The sequence below is a fragment of the Stenella coeruleoalba genome (assembly GCF_951394435.1).
Source record: "Stenella coeruleoalba genome assembly, chromosome: 19".
Classification (NCBI taxonomy): domain Eukaryota; kingdom Metazoa; phylum Chordata; class Mammalia; order Artiodactyla; family Delphinidae; genus Stenella; species Stenella coeruleoalba.
In genome coordinates, this window is record NC_137165.1 from 28,492,809 (window position 1) to 28,519,496 (window position 26,688).

General features: G+C 41.4%; 1 protein-coding gene across 3 annotated transcripts in view; it reads left to right on the forward strand.

Annotated features, from left to right (window-relative positions):
- PCTP (phosphatidylcholine transfer protein) overlaps positions 1–26,688 on the forward strand; it is a 227,894-nt gene that overhangs the window by 12,385 nt on the left and 188,821 nt on the right. Inside the window, exons 2-6 of one of the 3 annotated variants that reach the window (XM_079905623.1) lie at positions 1,871–1,988; positions 16,466–16,545; positions 19,451–19,622; positions 20,503–20,570; positions 21,687–25,781. In XM_079905623.1, coding sequence (XP_079761749.1) covers positions 1,871–1,988; positions 16,466–16,545; positions 19,451–19,622; positions 20,503–20,570; positions 21,687–21,752 — 504 coding nt within the window. In that variant the 3' untranslated portion in view covers positions 21,753–25,781. Of the gene's footprint in view, positions 1–1,870; positions 1,989–16,465; positions 16,546–19,450; positions 19,623–20,502; positions 21,663–21,686; positions 26,514–26,688 lie in introns of those variants that run through there. The other 2 variants (XM_079905622.1, XM_079905621.1) reach the window with 2 other exon arrangements.

Consider the following 26,688-nt stretch of genomic DNA (forward strand, 5'->3'; position numbering starts at 1 on the left):
GGGTTCAGTCCCTGGTTGGGGAGCTAAGATCCCACATACCTTGTGGCAAAAACCCCAAAACATAAAACAGAAGCAGTATTGTTACAAATTCAATAAAGACTTAAAAAAAAGTCACCTATAGAAAAATTCTGTCTTGGAATTGGTAAAACAATGTGTTGGGTTTCATTACGCCCCACGGATATCTAAAACAGTAGTCTGAACCCTGAATGCAAGCTACCTATATGATACCCCTACATGGATTGTTTAATAAGCCTCTCAAACTCAACTTGCTCAAGGTAGAACTCTTGGTTACCCTGCAGCCCACAGATCACCTCCTCTGCAAGTTTTCTCTGTCTTAGAAAATGGATCTCCCATCTACCTGGTTGTTTAAGCAAGTGTTATAAGAATTATCCTCAACTCTTTGTTTTCTCTGTCCCCACGGCCAGTCTGTCAGCAATTCCTGTTGACATTACTTCCAAAATGTGTCCCTAAATCACTGACTTCTCCCCATCACTGTTGTTACCTTCCTGTCTAATCACCATCATCTCTTTTCTGGACCATTGCATGGGTCTTCTAACTCAGGGGTCCCCAATCCCCGGGCCACGGACTGGTGCTGGTCTGTGGCCTGTTAGGAACCGCACTGCACAGCAGGAGGTGAGTGGCATGTGAGCGAGCGAAGCTTCATCTGTATTTACAGCCACTCCCCATCGCTCGCATTACTGCCTGAGCTCCACCTTCTGTCAGATCAGCAGTGGCGTTAGAATCCCATAGGAGCGCAAACCCTACTGTGCATTGCTCACATCTAGAGGGATCTAGGTTGCGTGCTTCTCATGAGAATCTAATGCCTGATGATCTGAGGTGGAGCTGAGGCCGTGATGCTAGCGCTGGGGAGTGGCTGCAAATACAGATTATCATTAGCAGAGAGGTTTGACTACACAGAGACCAAAATAAATCAATTGCTTGCAGACTCATTTCAAAACCCTATCAGTGAATGGCAAGTGAAAACAAGCTCATGGCTCTCACTGATTCTGCATTAGGGTGAATTATATAATTATTTCATTAAATATTGCAATGTAATAATAATAGAAATAAAGTACACAATAAATGTAATGCACTTGAATCATCCCGAAACCATCCTCCACCCTGGTCCGTGGAAAAATTGTCTTCCACGAAACCGGTCCCTAGTGCCAAAAAAGTTGGGGACCGCTGTTCTAACCCATCTCCTTGCTCCCTTATGATCTGTTTTCTACCAAGAAGCAAGAATCATCTTTTAAAAGTCATCCCCTATTTAAAGTCATTCCCATATTTAAAATTATTTGTTGGTTTTCCAGAGCAGTTATAAAAATATTTTCACCCCTTTACCCTGGTTTACAAAGCCCTTTGGGCATGGCCTCTACTACCTCTCTGACCTCAGCCCTTACCACTCTCCCCCATCACAGTTCTCTGGACCCCCTGACTTTCTGTTCTGTGAGTAAGGCAAACCATCGGGCCCCCTCCCAACCAGAAGTGGGCTTTCCTCATCTTCCCATGGCTGGATCCTTCTAATATTTAGAAGAAACCGTTCTGATAAATCCCTCATAGAGACATTTCCTGAACACCCGATGATATAGGACGCACCACCAGCCCACCAAAACTAGACACCATTTATCACATAACCCTCTTTTATCCTACTTAAATTACCTGGATAGCATATAGCTGTCACCACCTCCAATGCCTAAGGCCAAATATAAGACCCTTGAGAGCAGGTTCCTCATCTGCTTTTTCACTGTTGTTTCACTAAGACCAAGAGGAGGTGCTCAATAATGGTGCTGCATGAACAGCTGTTTTTCATATGCTGTGTAATCTCAACCTGAGAATCAATAGGTTGTTTCTATCTGTTCTGTTTTTATAGCAGACTGGAGTGTATGAGTATAAGGTCTTTGGCTTTCTGGAGGATTGCTCACCGGATCTACTTGCAGATGTCTATATGGACTTAGACTACAGAAAACAGTGGGACCAATATGTTAAAGGTGAGTGACACTTACAATTTAACAAAACCAGTTAGAAAGTAGAATCTAATGTTATTTATTCTAGCCAGCAGTAAGCAAAAGGTTTAATTTTTACTATATTATGTTTCATTTTTAATTTTGGCATGTATGTCTTAAAGTTCTAGGTTAAAATGTGACTTTGCTAATCTTAGGATTTGCTCCTTGCATACTATTAGAGTCACTCTCCAATTTGCTCTGAGGGCTGCTTTGTTCTTATTATAAGTTCGTTGTCATCTCATAAACCTAGGTGGTCATGGAAAGCTTCTTGGAGGAGGTGGTACCCAAGCTTTGTTTTAGAGGTTGAATCAGAGTTTTATAAATGGCAAGAATACCTATATGTGAAGAGATGAGAGGGTGAGGGGGTGAGTGGTTAAAGGGCATTTGAGGTCTAGGAATAGCATGAGTAAAGTGAGGAAGGCATGAAACAACATGAAATATTAAAAAATTGTGAGCAGTTGGGTGCTATTGAGTTGCTGGGGTAGCAGAATCTGGAACTAGGGTGGGAGGAGGGTCCAGAGCCCCAAGCGCCTAGGCTGGCCACCTCGCTACACTTCTTAGATTTTCACTAGAAGTGAGGGAGAGTTATGAGAAGCATTAGATAGGGGCTCTTCCAGCCACTTAGAATGGGGAGTGGCCTCTGCCATCCAAGTCACAGTGGGGTAGATACGCAGCAGCTAGCCCAGGGACACAGAAACCCTGACATATCCTTGCTGTGGTCAGGAATCTTAGTTGCAAATAACCAAGCACTAACAAATGCCAGTGTAAGAAAAGGAGAAAGCGTTTTTTTTTTTTTTTGGTGGTGTTGTTCATGGAATTGAAAAGTGCATAGGTGTCTGGCTTCCAGGTCAGCTACATCCAATACTTTATATCTCCAGCTTGACTGTGTTCTCTTCTGTGTTGATCTCATTCTCAGGCAGATTCTTATGTCATGGCAAAGTTGCCACCAGGGGTTGCAGGCTTACATTTTAACCATGTACATAACTCCAGAGGAATAGGAACTTTCCTACTGATGCAGCCAGAGTCCCAGGGTTGGCTCTCACAGCCTCAATATGGATCATATACTTACTTCCTGGGGACATTTATCATGGTTTTGGGTCACTTAGTGCTATCAAATAGCCTTCCTATCTAGGGGAAATTGTGATGCCACTTATTCAAGGGAGAAGCCACAAGTTCTCTGTCCATCTCTCTAGCAGACATTGTTCAGTCATGTGCTACAGACATTGGCAGAGCCTCTGATATGTGGTACTTGGCATCAGCAGTCCACACTATGGAGTACAGTCCAGAGACAGCAGTAGTTTGGCTTCTCTGGAGCCATCCTGAGGTTCTAACCTAACTCTGGTCCTCCTAGATCTTCTGTAAACTGCACTTTTTGGCCTAAACTTGCTAGAGTGGCAAGCCAAGACTCTGGCCACACATGCCTTCCCTAAACTAATCACCTTGGCCATGTCTGGCTCAATATCCTACCCCTATAATTAACGCCGAGTCAGTTCTGCTTAAACCGCATAGTGAAGGAGAAGAAGGAGAATGAGATGCTGGTCCAAGAAGAGGAGAGCCAAAGCTGAGCAGGCAAAGCAACATATGTCTGCTCCTTCCCTTCCTTTCAAGGGCATCTTCAGCCTCCTGTACCAGTGGGCTGGCAAGCTCTTTACCCCATGGTCTGCTTCTAATAGGTTTCATTTTTTCAAAAGCTAAATTAATTAACACATTGCCACAGTTAGTATCTCCTCAAGGGACTCTCTTGGTTCCTTCAGCAGCCTTGGTGTAGCGCCTTCTCTAAATGGTTAGTTAGAAGCTTCCTGCACAGCTTGCGGACAGAGGCTGCACACTTCATAGTATTCCTTTGCTATCTCCCTACAAGAGCTGATGCTATATGCACTATATGCATGGTGGATATTAAGGAGATTTGGTCCCTGTAGCTGTGGTATAAAGCAACATAGGAGAGAGGAAAGAAAGTTAGGATTAGCACAGTTAAGCAACTTTCTAGCTGTTTAGAAAGGACACTGCCCTCTCTGGAAACTTTGTTTCCCAATTGAACACACAAGACTAGGTCGCTCAGTCCCAGGACACCTGTAATATGTCAAGAAATCTAAAGGGGGGTGTGCGTAAGGACACAACAGTAAAACATTTGCTACTCTAGTGACATCTGGTGGTTTCCCTGATTTTGTTTTTTGTTTTTTGTTTTTTTTGCAGTACGCGGGCCTCTCACTGTTGCAGCCTCTCCCGTTGCGGAGCACAGGCTCCGGACGCGCAGGCTCAGCGGCCATGGCTCACGGGCCTAGCCGCTTCGCGGCATGTGGGATCTTCCCGGACCAGGGCACGAACCCGTGTCCCCTGCATCGGCAGGCAGACTCTCAACCACTGCACCACCAGGGAAGCCCGGTTTCCCTGATTTTTAAACCTGAAAATTTATTTTTTAATGCCGAATTTTATTTCACTGCATTTTTTTGAGAGTGTTGTTTGTGCTATATGATGAACAATTTTTGCTGGGTTCTTTTATTTTTACTCTGTTTTTATATCTACTAGACTCTGCCCCTGGGCAGCAGACTTTCAGTGGCAGTAAACCTGACTTTTTCTAGAATTCTGTGCCTTATGAGTGAGTGGTTTAGCATCCCTACAGGATCATCATATCAAAGCTTCTTGTTTTTTTTAATTTCTTCTGAATTTTTGAATTTTATTTTATTTATTTTTTTATACAGCAGGTCCTTACTACTTATCCATTTTATACATATTAGTGTATACATGTCAATCCCAATCTCCCAATTCATCACACCACTCCCCCCCACCACCCGTTTCCCCCCTTGGTGCCCACACATTTGTTCTCTCCATCTGTGTCTCTATTTCTGCCCTGCAAACCAGTTCATCTGTACTATTTTTCTAGGTTCCACATATATGCATTAACATATGATACTTGTTTTTCTCTTTCTGACTTACTTCACTCTGTATGACAGTCTCTAGATCCATCCACGTCTCTACAAATGACCCAATTTCTTTCCTTTTTATGGCTGAGTAATATTCCATTGTATATATGTACCACATCTTCTGTATCCATTCGCCTGTCAATGGGCATTTAGGTTGCTTCCATGACCTGGCTATTGTAAATAGTGCTGCAGTGAACATTGGGGTGCTTGTGTCTTTTTGAATTATGGTTTTCTCTGGGTATATGCCCAGTAGTGGGATTGTTGGGTCATATGGTAATTCTATTTTTAGTTTTTTAAGGAACCTCCATGCTGTTCTCCATAGTGGCTGTATCAATTTACAATCCCACCAATAGTGCAAGAGGATTCCCTTTTCTCCACACCCTCTCCAGCATTTGTTGTTTGTAGATTTTCTGATGATGCCCATTCTAACTGGTGTGAGGTGATACCTCATTGTAGTTTTGATTTGCATTTCTCTAATAATTAGTGATGTGGAGCAGCTTTTCATGTGCTTCTTGGCCATCTGTATGTCTTCTTTGGAGAAATGTCTATTTAGGTCTTCTTCCCATTTTTTTGATTGGGTTGTTTGCTTTTCTAATATTTAGCTGCATGAGCTGTTTATATATTTTGGAGATTAATCCTATGTCCATTACTTCATTTGCAAATATTTTCTCCCATTCTGAGGGTTGTCTTTTCGTCTTGTTTGTAGTTTGCTGTGCAAAAGCTTTTAAGTTTCATTAGGACCCATTTGTTTATTTTTGTTTTTATTCCCATTACTCTAGGAGGTGGATCAAAAAAGATCTTGCTGTGATTTATGTCAAAGAGTGTTCTTCCTATGTTTTCCTCTAAGAGTTTTATAGTGTCCGGTCTTACATTTATGTCTCTAATCCATTTTGAGTTTATTTTTGTGTATGGTGTTAAAGAATGTTCTAATTTCATTCTTTTACATGTAGCTGTCCAGTTTTCCCAGCACCACTTATTGAAGAGACTGTCTTTTCTCCATTTTATATCCTTGCCTTCTTTTTCATAGATTAGGTGACTATAGGTGCATGGGTTTATTTCTGGGCTTTCTATACTGTTCCATTGATCTGTATTTCTGTTTTTGTGCCAGTACCATATTATCTTGATGACTGTAGCGTTGTAGTGTAGTCTGAAGTCAGGGAGTCTGATTCCTCCACCTCCGTTTTTTTCCCTCAAGACTGCTTTGGCTGTTCATGGTCTTTTGTCTCTCCATACAAATTTTAAGACTTTTTGTTCTAGTTTTGTAAAAAATGCCATTGGTAATTTGATAGGGATTGCACTGAATCTGTAGATTGCTTTGAGTAGTATAGTCATTTTCACAATATTGATTCTTCCAATCCAAGAACATGGTATATCTCTCCATCTGTTTGTATCATCTTTAACTTCTTTCATCAGTGTCTTGTAGTTTTCTGCATACAGGTCTTTTGTCTCCCTAGGTAGGTTATTCCTAGGTATTTTATTCTTTTTGTTGCAATGATAAATGGGAGTGTTTCCTTAATTTCTCTTTCAGATTTTTCATCATTAGTGTATAGGAATGCAAGAGACTTCTGTGCATTAATTTTGTATCCTGCAACTTTACCAAATTCATTGATTAGCTCTTGTAGTTTTCTGGTGGCATCTTTAGGATTCTCTACATATCGTATCATGTCATCTGCAAACAGTGGCAGTTTTACTTCTTTTCCGATTTGGATTCGTTTTATTTCTTTTTCTTCTCTGATTGCTGTGGCTAGGACTTCCAAAACTATCTTGAATCATAGTGGTGAGAGTGGACATCCTTGTCTTGTTCCTGATCTTAGAGGAAATGCTTTCAGTTTTTCACCATTGAAAATGATGTTTGCTATGGGTTTTGTTGTATGCGGCGTTTATTATGTTGAGCTAAGTTTGCTCTTTGCCCACTTTCTGGAGAGTTTTGATCATAAATGGGCATTGAAGTTTGTCAAAAACTTTTTCTGCATCTATTGAGATGATCATATGGTTTTTATTCTTCAGTTTGTTAATATGGTGTATCACATTGATTGATTTGCATATATTGAAGAATCCTTGCATCCCTGGGATAAATCCCACTTGACCATGGTGTGTGATCCTTTGAATGTGTTGTTGGATTCTGTTTGCTAGAATTTTGTTGAGGATTTTTGCATCTATGTTCATCAGTGATATTGGTGTGTAATTTTCTCTTTTTGCATATATTTGTCTGGTTTTGGTATCAGGGTGATGGTGGCCTCCTAGAATGAGTGTGGGAGTGTTCCTCCCTCTGTTATATTTTGTAAGAGTTTGAGAAGGATAGGTGTTATCTCTTTTCTAAATATTTGGTAGAATTTGCCTGTGAAGCCATCTGGTCCTGGACTTTTCTTTGTTGCAAGATTTTTAATCACAGTTTCAATATCATTACTTGTGTTTGGTCCGTTCATATTTTCTATTTCTTCCTGGTTCAGTCTTGGAAGGTTATAACTTTCTAAGAATTTGTCCATTTCTTCCAGGTTGTCCATTTTATTGGCATAGACTTGCTTGTAGTAGTCTCTTAGGATGCTTTGTATTTCTGCAGTGTCTGTTGTAACTGCTCCTTTTTCATTTCTAATTTTATTGATTTGAGTCCTCTCCCTCTTTTTCCTGATGAGTCTGGTTAATGGTTTATCAATTTCGTGTATCTTCTCAAAGAACCAGCTTTTAGTTTTATTGATCTTTACTATTGTTTTCTTTGTTTCTATTTCATTTATTTCTGCTCTCATCTTTATGATTTCTTTCCTTCTGCTAACTTTGGGTTTTGTTTGTTCTTCTTTCTCAAGTTCCTTTAGGTGTAAGGTTAGGTTGCTTATTTGAGATTTTTCTTGTTTCCTGTGGTAGGCTTGTATTGCTAGAAACTTCCTTCTTAGAACTGCTTTTGCTGCATCCCATAGGTTTTGGATCATCGTTTTGTTGTTGTAATTTGTTTCCAGATATTTTTTGATTTCCTCAGTGATCTCTTGGTTATTTAGTAGCGTATTGTTTAACCTCCAAGTGTTTGTGTTCTTTTATGTTTTTTTCCCTGTAATTGATTTCTAATCTCATAGTGTTGTGGTCCGAAAAGATGTTTGATATGATTTCAATTTCTTACATTTACTGAGGCTTGATTTGTGACCCAAGATGTGATCTATCCTGGAAAATGTTCCGTGTGCACTTGAGAAGAAAGTGTAATCATCTGTTTTTGTATGGAATATCCTATAAATACCAGTTAAATCTATCTGGTCTATTGTGTCATTTAAAGCTTGTGCTTTTTTCCTTATTAATTTTCTGTTTGGATGATCTGTCCATTGGTTTAAGTGAGGTGTTAAAGTCCCCCACTATTATTGTGTTACTGTCGATATCCTCTTTTATAGCTGTTAGCAGTTGCCTTGTGTATTGAGGTGCTCCTATGTTGGGTGCATATATATTTATAATTGTTATATCTTCTTTTAGATTGATCCGTTGATCATTATGTAATGTCCTTCCTTGTCTCTTGTAACATTCTTTATTTTAAAGTCTATTTTATCTGATATGAGTATTGCTATTCCAGCTTTCTTTTGATTTCCATTTGCATGGAATATCTTTTTCCATCCCCTCACTTTCTGTCTGTATGTGTCCCCAGGTCTGAAGTGGGTCTCTTATAGACAGCATGTATATAGGTCTTGTTTTTGTATTCATTCAGCAAGCCTGTGTCTTCTGATTGGAGCATTTAATCCATTCACGTTTAAGGTAATTATCGATATGTATGTTCCTATTACCATTTTCTTAATTGTTATTGGTTTGTTTTTGTAGGTCCTTTTCTTCTCTTGTGTTTCCCTCTTAGAGAAGTTCCTTTAGCATTTGTTGTAGAGCTTGTTTGGTGGTGCTGAATTCTCTTAGCTTTCACGTGTTTGTAAAGCGTTTGATTTCTCCATCAAATGTGAATGGGATCCTTGCTGGGTAGAGTAATCTTGGTTGTAGGCTCCTCCTTTTCATCACTTTAAATATATCATGCCACTCCCTTCTGGCTTGTAGAGTTTCTGCTGAGAAATCAGCTGTTAACCTTATGGGTGTTCCCTTGTATGTTATTTGTCATTTTTCCCTTGGTGCTTTCAACAATTTTTCTTTGTCTTTAATTTTTGTCAATTTGATTACTATGTGTCTCGACGTGTTTTTCCTTGGGCTTATCCTGCCTGGGACTCTGTACTTCCTGGACTTTGGTGGCTATTTCCTTTCCCATGTTAGGGAAGTTTTTGACTGTAATCTTTTCATATATTTTCTTGGGTCCTTTCTCTGTCTCTTCTCCTTCTGGGACTGCTATAATGTAATGTTGTTGCATTTAATGTTGTCCCAGAGGTCTCTTAGGCTGTCTTCATTTCTTTTGATTCTTTTTTCTTTATTCTGTTCTGTGGCAGTGAATTCCACCATTCTGTCTTCCTGGTCACTTATCCGTTATGCTGCCTCAGTTATTCTGCTATTGACTCCTTCTAGAGTATTTTTCATTTCAGTTATTGTATTGTTCATCTCTGTTTGTTTGTTCTTTAAATCTTCTAGGTGTTTGTTCTTTAATTCTTCTAGGTCTTTGTTAAACATTTCTTGCATCTTCTAGATCTTTGCCTCCATTCTTTTTCCGAGGTCCTGGATCATCTTCACTATCATTATTCTGAATTCTTTTTCTGGAAGATTTCCTATCTCCACTTCATTTAGTTGTTTTTCTGGGGTTTTATCTTGTTCCTTCATCTGGTACATAGTCCTCTGCCTTTTCACCTTGTCTATCTTTCTGTGAATGTGGTTTTTTTTTGGTTTGTTTTTTTTTCTGCTTCTTTGTCTATTTTCTTTTTTTTTTTAACATCTTTATTGGGGTATAATTGCTTTACAATGGTGTGTTAGTTTCTGCTTTATAACAAAGTGAATCAGTTATACATATACATATGTTCCCATATCTCTTCCCTCTTGCGTCTCCCGCCCTCCCACCCTCCCTATCCCACCCCTCCAGGCGGTTACAAAGCACCGAGCCAGTATCTCTGTGCCATGCGGCTACTTCCCACTAGCTATATACCTTATGTTTGTTAGTGTGTATATGTCCATGATTCTCTCTCACCCTGTCACAGCTCACCCTTCCCCCTCCCCATATCCTCAAGTCCGTTCTCCAGTAGGTCTGTGTCTTTATTCTTGTCTTACCCCTGGATTCTTCATGACATTTTTTTTTTCTTCTTAAATTCCATATATATGTGTTATCATATGGTATTTGGCTTTTTCTTTCTGACTTACTTCACTCTGTATGACAGACTCTAGGTCTATCCACCTCATTACAAATAGCTCAATTTCATTTCTTTTTATGGCTGAGTAATATTCCATTGTATATATGTGCCACATCTTCTTTATCCATTCATCCGATGATGGGCACTTAGGTTGTTTCCATGTCCTGGCTATTGTAAATAGAGCTGCAATGAACATTTTGGTACATGACTCTTTTTGAATTTTGGTTTTCTCAGGGTATATGTCCAGTAGTGGGATTGCTGGGTCATATGGTAGTTCTATTTGTAGTTTTTTAAGGAACCTCCATACTGTTCTCCATAGTGGCTGAACCAATTCACATTCCTGCCAGCAGTGCAAGAGGATTCCTTTTTCTCCACACCCTCTCCAGCATTTATTGTTTCTAGATTTTTTGATGATGGCTATTCTGACCTGTGTGAGGTGATACCTCATTGCAGTTTTGATTTGCATTTCTCTAATGATTAATGATGTTGAGCATTCTTTCATGTGTTTGGTGGCAGTCTGTATATCTTCTTTGGAGAAATGTCTATTTAGGTCTTCTGCCCATTTTTGGATTGGGTTGTTTGTTTTTTTGTTATTGAGCTGCATGAGCTGCTTGTAAATTCTGGAGATTAATCCTTTGTTAGTTGCTTCATTTGCAAATATTTTCTCCCATTCTGAGGGTTGTCTTTTGGTCTTGTTTATGGTTTCCTTTGCTGTGCAAAAGCTTTGAAGTTTCATTAGGTCCCATTTGTTTATTTTTGTTTTTATTTCCATTACTCTAGGAGGTGGGTCAGAAAGGATCTTGCTGTGATTTATGTCATAGAGTGTTCTGCCTATGTTTTCCTCTAAGAGTTTGATAGTTTCTGGCCTTACATTTTGGTCTTTAATCCATTTTGAGCTTATTTTTGTGTATGGTGTTAGGGAGTGACCTAATCTCATACTTTTATATGTATCTGTCCAGTTTTCCCAGCACCAATTATTGAAGAGGCTGTCCTTTCTCCACTGTACATTCCTGCTACCTTTATCAAAGATAAGGTGACCATATGTGCGTTGGTTTATCTCTGGGCTTTCTATCCTGTTCCATTGATCTATATTTCTGTTTTTGTGCCAGTACCATACTGTCTTGATTACTGTAGCTTTGTAGTATAGTCTGAAGTCAGGGAGCCTGATTCCTACAGCTCCTTTTTTCGTTCTCAAGATTGCTTTGGCTATTCGGGGTCTTTTGTGTTTCCATACAAATTGTGAAATTTTTTGTTCTAGTTCTGTGAAAAATGCCAGTGGTAGCTTGATAGGGATTGCATTGAATCTATAGATTGCTTTGGGTAGTAGAGTCATTTTCACAATGTTGATTCTTCCAATCCAAGAACATGGTATATCTCTCCATCTATTTGTATCATCTTTAATTTCTTTCATCAGTGTCTTATAATTTTCTGCATACAGGTCTTTTGTCTCCTTAGGTAGGTTTATTCCTAGATATTTTATTCTTTTTGTTGCAGTGGTAAATGGGAGTGTTTTCTTGATTTCCATTTCAGATTTTTCATCATTAGTATATAGGAATGCCAGAGATTTCTGTGCATTAATTTTGTATCCTGCTACTTTACCAAATTCATTGATTAGCTCTAGTAGTTTTCTGGTAGCATCTTTAGGATTCTCTATGTATTGTATCATGTCATCTGCAAACAGTGACAGCTTTACTTCTTCTTTTCCGATTTGGATACCTTTTATTTCCTTTTCTTCTCTGATTGCTGTGGCTAAAACTTCCAAAACTATGTTGCATAAGAGTGGTGAGAGTGGGCAACCTTGTTTTTTTCCTCATCTTAGTGGAAATGCTTTCAGTTTTTCACCATTGAGGATGATGTTGGCTGTGGGCTTGTCATATATGGCCTTTATTATGTTGAGGAAAGTTCCCTCTATGCCTACTTTCTGCAGGGTTTTTATCATAAATGGGTGTTGAATTTTGTCAAAAGCTTTCTCTGCATCTATTGAGATGATCATATGGTTTTTCTCCTTCAGTTTGTTAATATGATTTATCACATTGATAGATTTGCGTATATTGAAGAATCCTTGCATTCCTGGAATAAACCCCACTTGATCATGGTGTATGATCCTTTAATGTGCTGTTGGATTCTGTATGCTAGTATTTTGTTGAGGATTTTTGCATCTGTGTTCATCAGTGATATTGGCCTGTAGTTTTCTTTCTTTGTGACATCCTTGTCTGGTTTTGGTATCAAGGTGATGGTGGCCTCGTAGAAGGAATTTGGGAGTGTTCCTCCCTCTGCTATATTTTGTAAGAGTTTGAGAAGGATAGGTGTTAGCTCTTCTCTAAATGTTTGATAGAATTCGCCTGTGAGGCCATCTGGTCCTGGGCTTTTGTTTGTTGGAAGATTTTTAATCACAGTTTCAATTTCAGTGCTTGTGATTGGTCTGTTCATATTTTCTCTTTCTTCCTGATTCAGTCTTGGCAGGTTGTGCATTTCTAAGAATTTGTCCATTTCTTCCAGATTGTCCATTTTATTGGCATAGAGTTGCTTGTAGTAATCTCTCATGATCTTTTGTATTTCTGCAGTGTCATTTGTTACTTCTCCTTTTTCATTTCTAATTCTATTGATTTGAGTCGTCTCCCTTTTTTTCTTGATGAGTCTGGCTAGTGGTTTATCTATTTTGTTTATCTTCTCAAAGAACCAGCTTTTAGTTTTATTGATCTTTGCTATTGTTTCCTTCATTTCTTTTTCATTTATTTCTGATCTGATTTTTATGATTTATTTCCTTCTGCTAGCTTTGGGGTTTTTTTGTTCTTCTTTCTCTAATTGCTTTAGGTGCAAGGTTAGGTTGTTTATTCGAGATGTTTCCTGCTTCTTATGGTGGGCTTGTATTGCTATAAACTTCCCCCTTAGAACTGCTTTTGCTGCATCCCATAGGTTTTGAGTCGTTGTGTCTCCATTGTCATTTGTTTCTAGGTATTTTTTGATTTCCTCTTTGATTTCTGCAGTGATCACTTCATTATTAAGTAGTGTATTGTTTAGCCTCCATGTGTTTGTATTTTTTACAGATCTTTTCCTGTAATTGATATCTAGTCTCATGGCGTTGTGGTCGGAAAAGATACTTGATACAATTTCAATTTTCTTAAATTTACCAAGGCTTGATTTGTGACCCAAGATATGATCTATCCTGGAGAATGTTCCATGAGCACTTGAGAAAAATGTGTATTCTGTTGTTTTTGGATGGAGTTTCCTATAAATACCAATTAATTTCATCTTGTTTAATGTATCATTTAAAGCTTGTGTTTCCTTATTGGTTTTCATTTTGGATGATCTGTCCATTGGTGAAGGTGGGGTGTTAAAGTCCCCTACTATGAATGTGTTACTGTCAATTTCCCCTTTATGGCTGTTAGTATTTGCCTTATGTATTGAGGTGCTCCTATGTTGGGTGCATAAATATTTACAATTGTTATATCTTCTTCTTGGATCGATCCCTTGATCATTATGTAGTGTCCTTCTTTGTCTCTTCTAATAGTCCTTATTTTAAAGTCAATTTTCTCTGATATGAGAATTGCTACTCCAGCTTTCTTTTGATTTCCATTTACATGGAATATATTTTTCCATCCCCTCACTTTCAGTCTGTATGTGTCTCTAGGTCTGAAGTGGGTCTCTTGTAGACAGCATATGTAAGGGTCTTGTTTTTATATCCATTCAGCCAGTCTGTGTCTTTTTTGGGAGCATTTAGTCCATTTACATTTAAGGTAATTATCGATATGTATGTTCCTATTCCCATTTTCTAAATTGTTTTGGGTTCGTTATTATAGGTCTGTTCCTTCTTTTGTGTTTCTTGTCTAGAGAAGTTCCTTTAGCATTTGTTGTAAAGCTGGTTTGGTGGTGCTGAACTCTCTCAGCTTTTGCTTGTCTGTAAAGGTTTTAATTTCTCCATCAAATCTGAATGAGATCCTTGCTGGGTAGAGTACTCTTGGCTGCAGGTTTTTCTCCTTCATCACTTTCAGTATGTCCTGCCACTCCCTGCTGGGTTGTAGGGTTTCTGCTGAGAGATCAGTTGTTAACCTTATGGGGATTCCCTTGTGTGTTATTTTTCCCTTGCTGATTTTAATATGCTTTCTTTGTATTTAATTTTTGACAGTTTGATTAATATGTGTCTTGGCGTATTTCTCCTTGGATTTATCCTGTATGGGACTCTCTGTGCTTTCTGGACTTGATTAACTATTTCCTTTCCCATATTAGGGAAGTTTTCACCTATAATCTCTTCAAATATTTTCTCAGTCCCTTTCTTTTTCTCTTATTCTTCTGGAACCCCTATAATTCGAATGTTGGTGTGTTTAATGTTGTCCCAGAGGTCTCTGAGACTGTCCTCAGTTCTTTTCATTCTTTTTTCTTTATCCTGCTCTGCAGTAGTTATTTCCACTATTTTATCTTCCAGGTCACTTATCCGTTCTTCTGCCTCAGTTATTCTGCTATTGATCCCATCTAGAGTACTTTTAATTTCACTTATTGTGTTGTTCATCGTTGCTTGTTTCATCTTTATTTCTTCTAGGTCCTTGTTAACTGTTTCTTGCATTTTGTCCATTCTACTTCCAAGATTTCGCATCATCCTTACTATCATTATTCTGAATTCTTTTTCAGGTAGACTGCCTATTTCCTCTTCATTTGTTAGGTCTCGTGCATTTTTATCTTGCTCCTTTATCTGCTGTGTGTTTTTCTGTCTTCTCATTTTGCTTTTCTTACTGTGTTTGGGGTCTCCTTTTTGCAGGCTGCAGGTTCGTAGTTCCCGCTGTTTTTGATGTCTGTCTCCAGTGGCTAAGGTCGGTTCAGTGGGTTGTGTAGGCTTCCTGGTGGAGGGGACTAGTGCCTGTGTTGTGGTGGATGAGGCTGGATCTTGTCTCTCTAGTGGGCAGGTTCACATCTGGTGGTGTGTTTTGGGGTGTCTGTGGCCTTATTATGATTTTAGGCAGCCTCTCTGCTAATGGGTGGGGTTGTGTTCCTGTTTTGCTAGTTTTTTGGCATAGGTTGTCCAGCACTGTAGCTTGCTGGTCGTTGAGTGAAGCTGGGTGCTGGTGTTAAAATGGAGGTCTCTGGGAGATTTTTGCCGTTTGATATTATGTGGAGCTGGGAGGTCTCTTGTTGACCAGTGTCCTGAAGTTGGCTCTCCTACCTCAGAGGCAGAGCCCTGACTCTTGGCTGGAGCACCAAGAGCCTTTCATCCACACGGCTCAGAATAAAAGGGAGAAAAAGTAGAGAGAATTAGTAGAAGTATGAAGAAAGAAAGAAAGAAAGGAGGGAAGGAAGGAAGGAAGGAAGAAAGAAAGAAGCAACGAAGGAAAGAAGGCAAGAAGGCAAGAAGGAAAGAAAGATGGGAGGGAGGGAGGAAGGAAGGAAGGAGGGAAAGAAGGAAAAAAAACAGAAAGAAAGAAGATACAGTAAAATAAAATAAAGTATAATAAAGTTATTGAATTAAAAAATACTTATTTAGGAAAAAAATAAGGGACGGATAGAACCTTAGGACAAATGTTGGAAGCAAAGCTATACAGACAAAATCTTACACAGAAGCATACACATACACCCTCACAGAAAGAGGTAAAGGGAAAAAAATCATAAATCTTGCTCTCAGAGACCACCTCCTGAATTTGGGTTGATTCGTTGTCTAAAGGAGGGAAGGAAGGAAGGAAGGAAGGAAGGGAGGGAGGGAGGGAGGTAAAGTATAATAAAGTTATTAAAATTAATTATTAAGAAAAAAATTTAAAAAAAAACCATGGACGGATAGAACCCTAGGGCAAATGGTGGAAGCAAAACTATACAGACAAGATCTCACACAGAAGTGTACACATTCACAAAAAGAGGAAAAGGGGAAAAAATCATAGATCTTGCTCTCGAAGCCCACCTCCTCAATTTGGGATGACTCGTTGTCTATTCATGTATTCCACAGATGCAGGGTACTTCAAGTTGATTGTGGAGCTTTAATCCGCTGCTTCTGAGGCTTTTGGGAGGTCTGAGGTCTTCTGCCAGCCTTCAGTAGGTGTTCTATAGGAGTTGTTCCACGTGTAGATGTATTTGTGGTGTATCTGTGGGGAGGAAGGTGATCTCTGCGTCTTACTCTTCCGCCATCTTCAAGGTCCCCCTGTGAATGTGTTTTTTGTTCCACAGGCTGCAGGATTGTAGTTCATCTGGTTTCTTCTGTCTGACTTCTGGTGGATGAGGCTATCTAAGAGGCTTGTGCAAGTTTCCTGATGGGAGGCAAAGCTTCTTGTTAATGGACACCAAAGAGACTTCTAGATGCAATAACTTCTTTTTTTTTTTTTTTTAGAACTTTATGAAAAAGAATGCAATGGAGAAGCAGTGGTGTACTGGCAAGTCAAGTACCCATTTCCCATGTCTAACAGAGATGTATCCTTTCCAAAAGCACACCAATACTCAGCTTTTGAAGTGTTTCTGTGCCCCATGGTCATCACCCAATGGTGGTATGTCCAACAGGTGTGGAAAATATTGTCATTGACTCTTGCAGAGAGTGCATCTGTAATTGTGGTCACGGGAGGGCAGCTCATACTTTCCTGAAAAGTTTTCTAGGAAATCCTTGTGCCAGAGAATTGGGGACCTGAAAACAACTTTTCATAAAGAGTATTCAATACACTCTCTCAGTCTATAGGAGAGGAAGTAGGGACCCAGAGAGGCAATGTGAGAGGCCCACACTCAGGTGGTTAGCAGCAGACTGGGGGCTGGGACTCAGGCTCCACATTTCTAGCTCCCTCCACCTTCCCTCCTCCTCGAATATTGGATCTGGACACTGTGTGTATGTTTTTTCCCTTCAGTTTCCTTGATTACGATATGAAGCAGTTGAATGGATGTGAGGAGTCTTAGCTGACACTCCAAGGCTCTATGAGGCCCCCTTAGGGCCAGCATGGGGGTTTTGATGGACATTTGCTGGGTGGGCAGATGGGGTAGAATATAGGCGGGGACAGGTGAGATTTCCACTCCACTGTTCTCTTCAATCATAGCAGCTGAGTGTTTTACACACTGAATTTTCATAAATAATCCTTTTAACAAAGGGTCTGTGGAATTAAAAGAAAAAAAAACTTGGAAACCACTGAACTGGATGATCACCGGAATCTTTTCTAGGTCTAACATTCTGTAAGTCTGTATGTTCCTAAGTAATTGTTCTTTAGAAAGAGAGGGGGCGTGGGGGTGGTTTGTGGGTATTGTTTCTGTGTGTTTTGTGTGTATGTGTCCACCCTGGCCCAGCTAGATTACAGACTCCATAAGGGATTATTTCTGGCACAGTTCCCACAGACTGCTAAATACAGGTGGTAGGTATTTCAAGAAATTGTGGTTACTTAATCCCTTAGATTTTATGTGGTTTTCTCTCCTCCTTCCAGCAACTGTGCAGGGTAGGAGCCATCATCCCCATCAGTCAGGGAAGGAGACTGAGGCAAAGGCAAGTTCAGAGCCCTGCTCAGGTTCTCATCAGTTTCTCACCACTAGTGGGCGGCAGAGGCAGGCCTGGGCCCAGGTCCAGCTGTGACCAGAGAAGGTGATCTGGACCAGGGCAACACCACTTTCTGACCTCATGTGGATACTGCTGGGGGCTGTTCTCAGGAGTGGACACTTGGTGCTCCTTGAAGTTTGGTTTCATTGGCTTTCTAGTGCCACACAGTCCTGTAATGAGTTTCCTAGTCCTTGTATATACGCATATGTCTTTCCAACAAGGGCTATTCAATTTTTAGATTAGAAAACAGTGTAATGGAAAAGAACATTAGTTTTGGAGGGAAAGATCCCAGGTTAAGTGTGCGCTCATTTCCTGGTTTGCTCTGTGACCTTGGAAAATGCCCTTCACTTCTCTGGGCCTCAGTAAACTAGTGGTTCTCCACTCATAGACTGTGTGCCATGCTGGAACTTCCAACCCTTCAAAGAACTCTGTGAAATGGCAGTCAATATATCAAGTTAATTTTTCCTCAGTGGAGTGTCAAGTGATGTCCATCACATGAGCTAAGCAAGGTGTGGGACCATATTTGCTGTGAGGAAAAAATAAAAGACTTCGGAGAGAGGAACTCCAGAGCTAAAGCAACTTCATTCCTTCCCTAAAACATTCAAGAGCTTTACTCATCAGTGCGTAGAGAGTGGGGGCAATAGACCATCCTGCAGGGTGCCTGGGGGAGGGGCAGCCCACCGTGGGTGCTGTAGAGCCTCCGAGCTGGCCTGGGGCTGTGGTCGCGGCTGTTGCAGTAAGTGTAACTGTGTTGTACTTACAGTGATTGTTTGGATTATTTTAGGCTTTAATTCCTTCTCCTGTGAAACCTAAAATTCTCCTATTGGAAAGTCTAATGAACACATTAAAGAGCTGAGCCCTCTGTAGCTATGAAAATCTCACCAGGTTTTGGAGCCTAATCGTGGTTCAAGTTCAGGTTCCATCACTTCAGCTGGGCTGTGGGATCTTCAGCAAGTTTCTTTACTTCTCTGAGCCTCAATTTGGTCATTTGTAAGATGGGGATACTTATGCTGAACTCACAGGGACTTTCTCAGGATCAAAACTGATGCTAACTGTAAAGCACAGGATGCACGTACGTGGTAAGGGCTCAATAAGTGGTGACTCTTGTTTCTTAAAATCAAATCATCTTCCCTATAGTAGTGCCACAGACATAGTGGTTATTCTATAAGTGTTTATTGAGTTGAAATGGCTTCGTGATTCTTGGTGAACCAGAATCAGCAAGGGCATCTGCCTACTAAATATTCAGGTATTCATGTGTCTTCCTATTATCTCCAGGTGTAAGTAACCCTTCCTGACCATCCTCTGTGCATAGAGGTCAGTGATTAGGGCTTAGGGAGAGGACAAAGAGCAATGGCCCCATTGTTTACTGAGGGCTGCTTCTGCTCTAGTCTCTCTCTAGAGCCCCCACCAAGTCTGCCTGCAGGGCAGTGGTACCCTCTTTTCTTTCAGAGGGAAACCAATCTCAGAAAAGTTGAGTAACCAAACCAGGATCACACAGCTGATAAATGACCAATCCTCTGAAATCTCATTGCCTTCTTGGAGAAACGAGGAGTGGGTTCCCCACATAACTAAAAGCAGCAGGGAACCATTCACAGGTGGGTAATACACGCTCTCAAATAAGAACACCAGTTGGGAGGAGCTATGGTTTTGCAGGGCAGGTAGGCAGATAGGGCAGGAAGTGAAGTAACAGTGCAAGGGAGCAAATACCAAGTGGAGGAACAATTATCTCCCTCTGCTTCTGGCTTGTGGGCTTTCCTTCTGCCCATCTGAGGTGCTGGCCTCGATGTTATGCCTTGACTGGTGGTGTGGTACGTCTATGTGCGGCATCGGCGAGAGCTGGACCATGAAGGACAGAAGATCCACGTGATCCTGGCCCAGAGCACCTCCGTGCCACAGTTTCCAGAGAAGTCGGGCGTGATTCGGGTGAAGCAGTACAAGCAGAGCCTGGCGATCCAGAGCGATGGCAAGAGGGGGAGCAAAGGTAAAAAGAGGGCACGTGTTGGCGCACCAGCCAGGGCCACCGATGTAAGGCCACACTGGCTGCAAGGCACATAAAATGCAGGATGCTTATTCCCTGAGGTCAGAGACTTAGGCATGGGTGCAAAAGAACCAAGGGAGACTCAGTTCACCCCAGAAGCTTGGCTGCAATGCAGCGTGGATGTTTAAATCTGATCAATTCATTCTTTATTGACTCTTGCATCGTCCAGATGAAATCAGAACATCCAAGGGAATCAAAATGTTTAGAAACTCAGTTCAGGCTGGTCCTGTCCATGCACATGCTGGCCAAGGCGGGGCAGGAGGGCTGGTGGGACCATCTCTGAGGAGGCAGCTCCTGCTCAGCAAAAACCCAGGGACTCAGAACCTGCCTGCCTTGAGTTCCAGCCTCTGGAGAGAGGCTGGGGGGGTCCATGCGGCCACCTGCTGGACTGGAATCAGTGTGGCCTTAAGTCTGCAGCAAAATCTGACCTTAGTTGTGACGTGTGTTAGATCTGCCACCTTGGGCATGTCACCCCACTCCTCTGAGTCTCCATTTATCATTTATAAACTGGGGTTCAATTTTATCAGCTCCTTAGGATTGAGATGACTAGTGAGAGAAATAATAAAATGAGAGACTATATCCAAGTCTAGCACTTGCCAGGAGTTTAATAAATATCAGCAGAATGTGCCTTGGCTGTTTTCCAAAATGCTTATATGTAAGTCTCCCGTAAGGCAAGGCAGAGGGGCGAGTCCACTTGAGTTCCGTGTTACCTCCTTCCTTACTTTCTGGACCTGGATATGAAGGTGGAATGTTTGCAAGGTTTGTTATTGTATCTTTCTAACGTGTTTCTTCCTTTTGAATTGTCCTTTCTTTCCCTCCCTAGTTTTCATGTATTACTTCGATAACCCAGGTGGCCAAATTCCGTCCTGGCTCATTAACTGGGCTGCCAAGGTGAGATCCCAGGAGGTAGGAGGGGAAGTGTGTGTGACAAATGTTGGGGCTGTCAGGCTGAAGAGATGTGCTGTCTCAGGCCTCATGATGCTCTTTTATGAGACAGCTCTGTTGAGTGTCTATGGTTAGGACTGGGGTTACCAATACCCAGCACAGAGGCTGGGACAAAAGTCAAATAATCTTTGCCTGGAATGTCAGCCCTCCCTGCTTTGCTCTGAGACCCCGCACCAGGATCACAATAGATCACAGTAGGGACAGTGGTGCCTGTGGATCCTCTGTCTGCTTATGGAGGAGTTAGACAGGCCAACCTGGCCCAGGAGACACCAGCCATGTCCAAGCCTGGGGAAGCCTTCAGTTTTTTTTATGGTTATTTTGTTTTTCTGTAAGGAGAGGGAACCACAGTGGTACCCAGATCACTAGAAACTGCCTAGGACCTGGAATCATGCCGACCATTCAGTCTGCTTTATAAGGCCCTACTTACTGGCTAGAAGGCTCACCAGTTCCCTGGGAGAGTGAAAAAGCACATAGGTTTTGAGTCAAACACATGATATTTTGAATCCTGGCCTTGTTTCTGACTGTGTAATCTAGGGAAGCCATCAATTTCTTCCCTCTTAAAAATAGAGATGGATAGTCCCACCCTGTGGAGAAGCAGTATATAGAACAATGTTTGGAGAAAGTCTTGAACAATGTTCAACACTAACTAAAGAATGGCATATCCTGTCTCTTGCCCCCAGTCCTTACCATTTTCTAATTCTGTAAAGCAAGTCCTTTCTCTCACTTCTTTGGAAGAATCCCACAGCCTAACCCAATCTCATTTTTGGGTTTTCTTTTTCTTTTGAAAAAATGGTGTCTTAGAAATATCTTAGCTTTTTATTAGCAAAAGTTAAAATATACAACAAGGTCTTATAACAGTGGCCCCTGCGGTTCAGCCTTACCTGTGCCCTGCATCTTACCTTTTGTCATCAGCGGTTGGAATGCTCTGTGGAAATCTGCTCGTGGGCCCTATTGTCATATTTATTACTCCCAAAGCCATCTTCCTTTACCTTTGCCACATCCCAAAGAATTAGGAATAATCCCTGTGAGGACATAGAAGTGACAGTCTCCTTTCCTTTGCAGAAAGGAGTTCCTAACTTCTTGAAAGACATGACGAAAGCCTGTCAGAACTATCACAAGAAAACCTAAGGGAGGGAATTGGGAGCCTTGTGTCCATGGAATGATGTCTCCGGAAGTGCCACAACCGCCAGCGCTCAGCCTGCCTGTCACGTTTTTGTCCTCAGAGGCCTGCACGCTCTCCAGCAGGTTGTCCCCAAGTGTGTTTGCCTGACGCCCGGCTTCCTTTCCCACTCTTCCTTTCCCAGGAGCTGCTGCCTTCTTCCACTGTGGAATGTGGGTCAGATTAGGGAAACTTTTGCTTGTTTATTTTTAAAAAGGGGAGTCCTCAGTAAGGAACACTGTCAATCCATTGTGCCACTCTAGGGAGATCTTGGGTGGAGGACTGACAACACCATCTAAGAGTGACTGATCCTGGCAAGCTGGCTCCTTCCCACATGTGATTTCTTGCAACCCAGTGGGGTGATTTCCTGCTGAAGTTGCATTTTCTTCAGAACTGACGCTCAGTGCACCAAGACTGGAAGATTCATGTCCATTTGCCTTATGCTTTGCTGCCTTGATTTGAGACGATAATCCACTAAGCCTCTCCCCATTCCTGCTTGTGGAGGATCATGAGCTGTTTTGATTTTAAACCATTTTGAAAAACGTTGCAGGCCTGACTAAGTGTATAGTGTGATAACAGTTTTTTCTCATCACCCATGTCTGGGTTTCTCTCTTTCCCATATGCCCCTGGGGAAGGCTGTCCGTACCTCACTAGCTCTGCACTTTACTGGACACTGAGGCATCAAGACTGCTCTGGCAGTTACCAGAAGCCAACCTACTTTGCACGCAGCATTGAGATAAAGTGTCTTTTTATGCAATTTCCCTTCTAGAATGTTCGGAGATGTTGAAAGGATAAGAGTTCACAGCCAGGGAAATATTAATTAGTGGTGTGGTTGACACTACACCTTTTTCTCAGGAATTCTACCTAAGTTATCCACCTCTCCCACCACCAGAAGACTTTCCGTTTCCTACTTTTCTCTTGAATTTTGGAGGGAAAGATACTCTGTGGACAAAGGCACAGCCTTATAATCTCAGGGAAAAATTTTAACCACTGTATGTGACGGTACCAAACATTGATTAAGGGGCATAAAAATTCGGGATGCAAGGCCAGAAGCAGGGTATTTATTAAAATGGGATACTCCAGACTCTGTAATTTCTCTCTGGAAAGGGAAGTGCATTGAATACCAAATAAATATATAGTGACTTATACTTGTCCTGTCTGCAGTCTCCTTCCTGCCTTGTTCCTTCTGTGAGAATAAGTCTGTTAGGTCTCTTTGGTTTGCAAGTCACATCCAACCTAACTCATGGACTTGAAGGAATTTTAGGCTCACTTACATGCAAGGCCAGGTGTAGAGTGGTCTCAAGTAGGGGTTGATATGGGTGCTCAAACTGGCATTAGGAATCAGCTCTGTTCTTCTTTAAGGTTTCTTTGATTTGGGGCCGTGTTTGGTGGCAGGATTGCTGCTAATAGCAAATAGTAGACCTGCATCTTCTCAGGTTCCTGCTGAGTCAAAAAAAGACAGCATTTCTTTCCAGTAGATCCTGAACCATCCCATGATTTCCTCTAAACCATGTGTCAATCCCTGCCCCAGTCACCGTGGTCATATGGATAGAATTATGCAAATTAGCAATTCATAACTGTGTCATTAAAATATCACTATTAGTAATGTAGCTGGAATTTAATTTTTGGTAAGGTAAATCTAAATGTCTCATGTAATAGAGGTCAAGTTGACATTTTATGTATAAAGTAATTGAAAGACAAACACTAGGATTATAGTCTTTGAGCAGAGAACCTGCATGAAATGGTGTCAGGCAAACTATCTTTTACAGTGTTTGATAATCTGGTAAGAACACTGAGTATACTAAGAATACTGAGTTTCTAGGTAAGGCAGTTTAAGAAAAGTCACTAAGCTTGCTATAATTAGTAGGGTTAAGACCCTTTGGCATTCATGCTTGCTTATTCAGAGAAGACATTCCTATACAGCATTGATATAGGTTACATGGGAAACTGAGAACCCCTGAGCCAATATTAAATGCAAGGGGCCCAAAATATGTAGAACTGGTGCTCTGGAAGCTGCACTGGATTCTTCAAGGTCTGTCTCTGTGCAGGGGCTGAAAGTATCATTTGGAATTTGAAAGTTATAAGTGTATTGTCATTCCTCTAGCTCTTTGTTTCACTTATTTTCTCATGTCTGTCTCTCTGAATAGACAATAAGATCTTTTTGGATAGAAACCCTTCTTTCACTTTGATTTCTGGCCCTCAAATGATAACTAAATGAGTGAATTTAATGATTTGGGGAAGACTGACCAAGTGACACACACCCAGAAGGCAAAACTTATCCAGATATAGAAGTTTAATTTGATTACATTAAATACGACTTTAACATTTAATAATTTAGTTCTAGCCAAATTGTTTCCCCAAGTCATCATTTGAGGGGTTCCTGATTCCTGAGGATCTCATTGTTTTTTCCTTGAAAGCACTCAGGTCCTTTGTTTGTTAAGGGGTGGCTTTGCTGGTGTGGCTATGGGTTATACCTTAATGTTATGGAAATGGCACAGTCTGGACTGAGTCCAGCTGAGATTAGTCAGGATTTCAGGATTCTCATGATGAAAGTAACACTACTGTTAGTGCTAAATTTTTTTCCACAGGCAAATTATTCACGCTGCATAACAGTTCAGAGTTAATGACAACCTTGGAACTGAGGGATTCCAGCAGAGGGTCACGTCCTTGAAAATGTTCCTATTTCACAGGGAGGGTCCTGGCCTGGCTCCCTGGCTGAGATTCCTCACCCAGAATCCCCACCTCTACTGCCTGCCCTTCAATCCTCCTGCTTCCCAGCTGGGTTTGAAAGAGAGAGAAAGCAGGCAGAGCCCATTTGGTTCTCATGTTTCTGGTAGCACCGCCCAGTCGGCTCAGAGAATTATCTTTAAAAGTTTTAAGATGTGTGTTCACTTCACAGATATTTCTTAATGGTCTGGTGTCCATCTGGCAAGGGGACAGGCATGGCAGTTCCTGGGATGAGTGGGACAGGCTTGGGGTCTGCACTCAAGGAGCTTATCCAGTGAAGAAGACACAGTGGACAAGCTGTTGAAAAGGCGATGAGTTGTGAGAAAGGGCAAGTAGAGGGGGCTAGAATCTAAACCTGGGGGCACTAACCAACTTTGAGGGGTCAGGGGAGTGCATGTTGGAGTTGACTGGATGAAGGTTGGACAAGAAAACTATTCCACATGGAAGGAACCATTTCTATAAAGTCCCTCAAGCAGAAAAGCCAGTCATGTTGGAGGAACTACCAGAGGCCAGTAGGTCTGAGCAATGAAAGTTGAAGAAGGCCTCTTACATGTGGCTGAAGAAGGAGGCCATCAGGTCATGGGAGATCCTGAGAGGTATGGCAAGGATTTGGGGCTTTATACCCAGAGCAGCAGTAAGCTATGAAGGATTTTAGGCTGAGCAGTGACCAGATAAGACATACTCATTCCTAACAACTGCTTATTCTCCCATGGTTCTTCACCATCTCCAGTATCCCTCCAGCACCATCATGGGGGTGCTCTCCAAGGTGCTGTATGCCTCGTGGCTCTGAATCATCCCCACTGTCAGGCTGCACACTGAGTAGCCCACACCCAAACCTAGTTTCTAAGGTTGAGCATCAGCCTCTGAAGTTTAAGCGGATTAAAAGAGGTGCAGGGAACACCCATGGACACAGCCCCCTTCTTTCCTTGCCCACACTGTTGTCAACATGCCCTCCTGTGTGACTGCACCATGCAGCCCATCAGAACAGAGCCACTACAGGAGCCAGAAATGTCAGAGAAAAAGAAAAGGCATACAAGATGTAAGCAGGTCTGCCTTCCCCAAAGTTTATTTTACTATACTGCTCCCCAACTAAAAGGAAGAATATATTTTTTTTTTTCTTGAGAATATGGAAACACTTTATTTGTTTAGGTTCTCAGAGTTTAGAACCAGCATAATGGAAGGACTTCAGAAAAATTATATAGCTAATCTATTTATATGTATTTTTGTGTGTGTCTGCTTGGACACATATAATATGTGCTCCATTTCATAAGGTATAATGGAACAACAACTAGGCAGCATGTTATGTGAGTGGCTTTGCAAGTTCTCTACACGATGTGCCAGGCTCAGTGCTAGGCAGTGGAGTTCATAAAGGTGAACAAATTCTTCCCTTAGGGAATTAGCAGACTACAGAGGACATGGAATATGGGCACAGTTTATGAGAATGAGATCTCCACCTTATGTAAGGAAAATATGTGATATTTTCAGAGTCTATGGCTAACTGCTCTTAAAAACAGGACAGCAGGCCCCAAATGGAGACACTAATGCTAAGCCCCACACCCCAAACCAAGACTTAATTACAGTTTTGGCTCTCCCAGAAATGGAATCTCAAACCAGGCTATCAGGAATTGCCTGGTCAGCACTAGTTCATCTGCCTGATAGACCCCTGTCCTCCCCTAAACGAAAGTAATGTTGCAATAACCAACCTTCTTTTTACCTAATATAACTTCCTTGTTTCTGCTTCCTTCTGCCTACGAAACTCTCTCATTTTGTACATTCCCTTCGAGCTCCTTTCTGTCTCCTAGGAGGGATGCTGTCCAATCGAATTGATTTTTGCTTAAACAAGCTCTTAAAAATTTCAATATGCCTCAGTTTATCTTTTAACAGCTCTGGTGTGAGAAGAGGGAACTTAAGGAGACCCCCCAAAAGCCCCAAGAAACAAAAGCAACCAGACTTGGTTACCTGCTGAGCCCTTGAACTCTGCTTTCCCGGTGCCTCTGGAGGTGGTGAGTCTCTCTCAGACGGTAGCTCTGCAGCTTTTCCTTGAGTTTCCAGATTTTATCAGAGCATTTTTTTTCTTGACTGAGTCCAGAAACTCACCAAAATCAGATTGGGTCTGACTTAGAAACCAGACTTGGTCTGCAATTTGACTGGGTCCAGCTTAGAAACCGGACTGAGTCT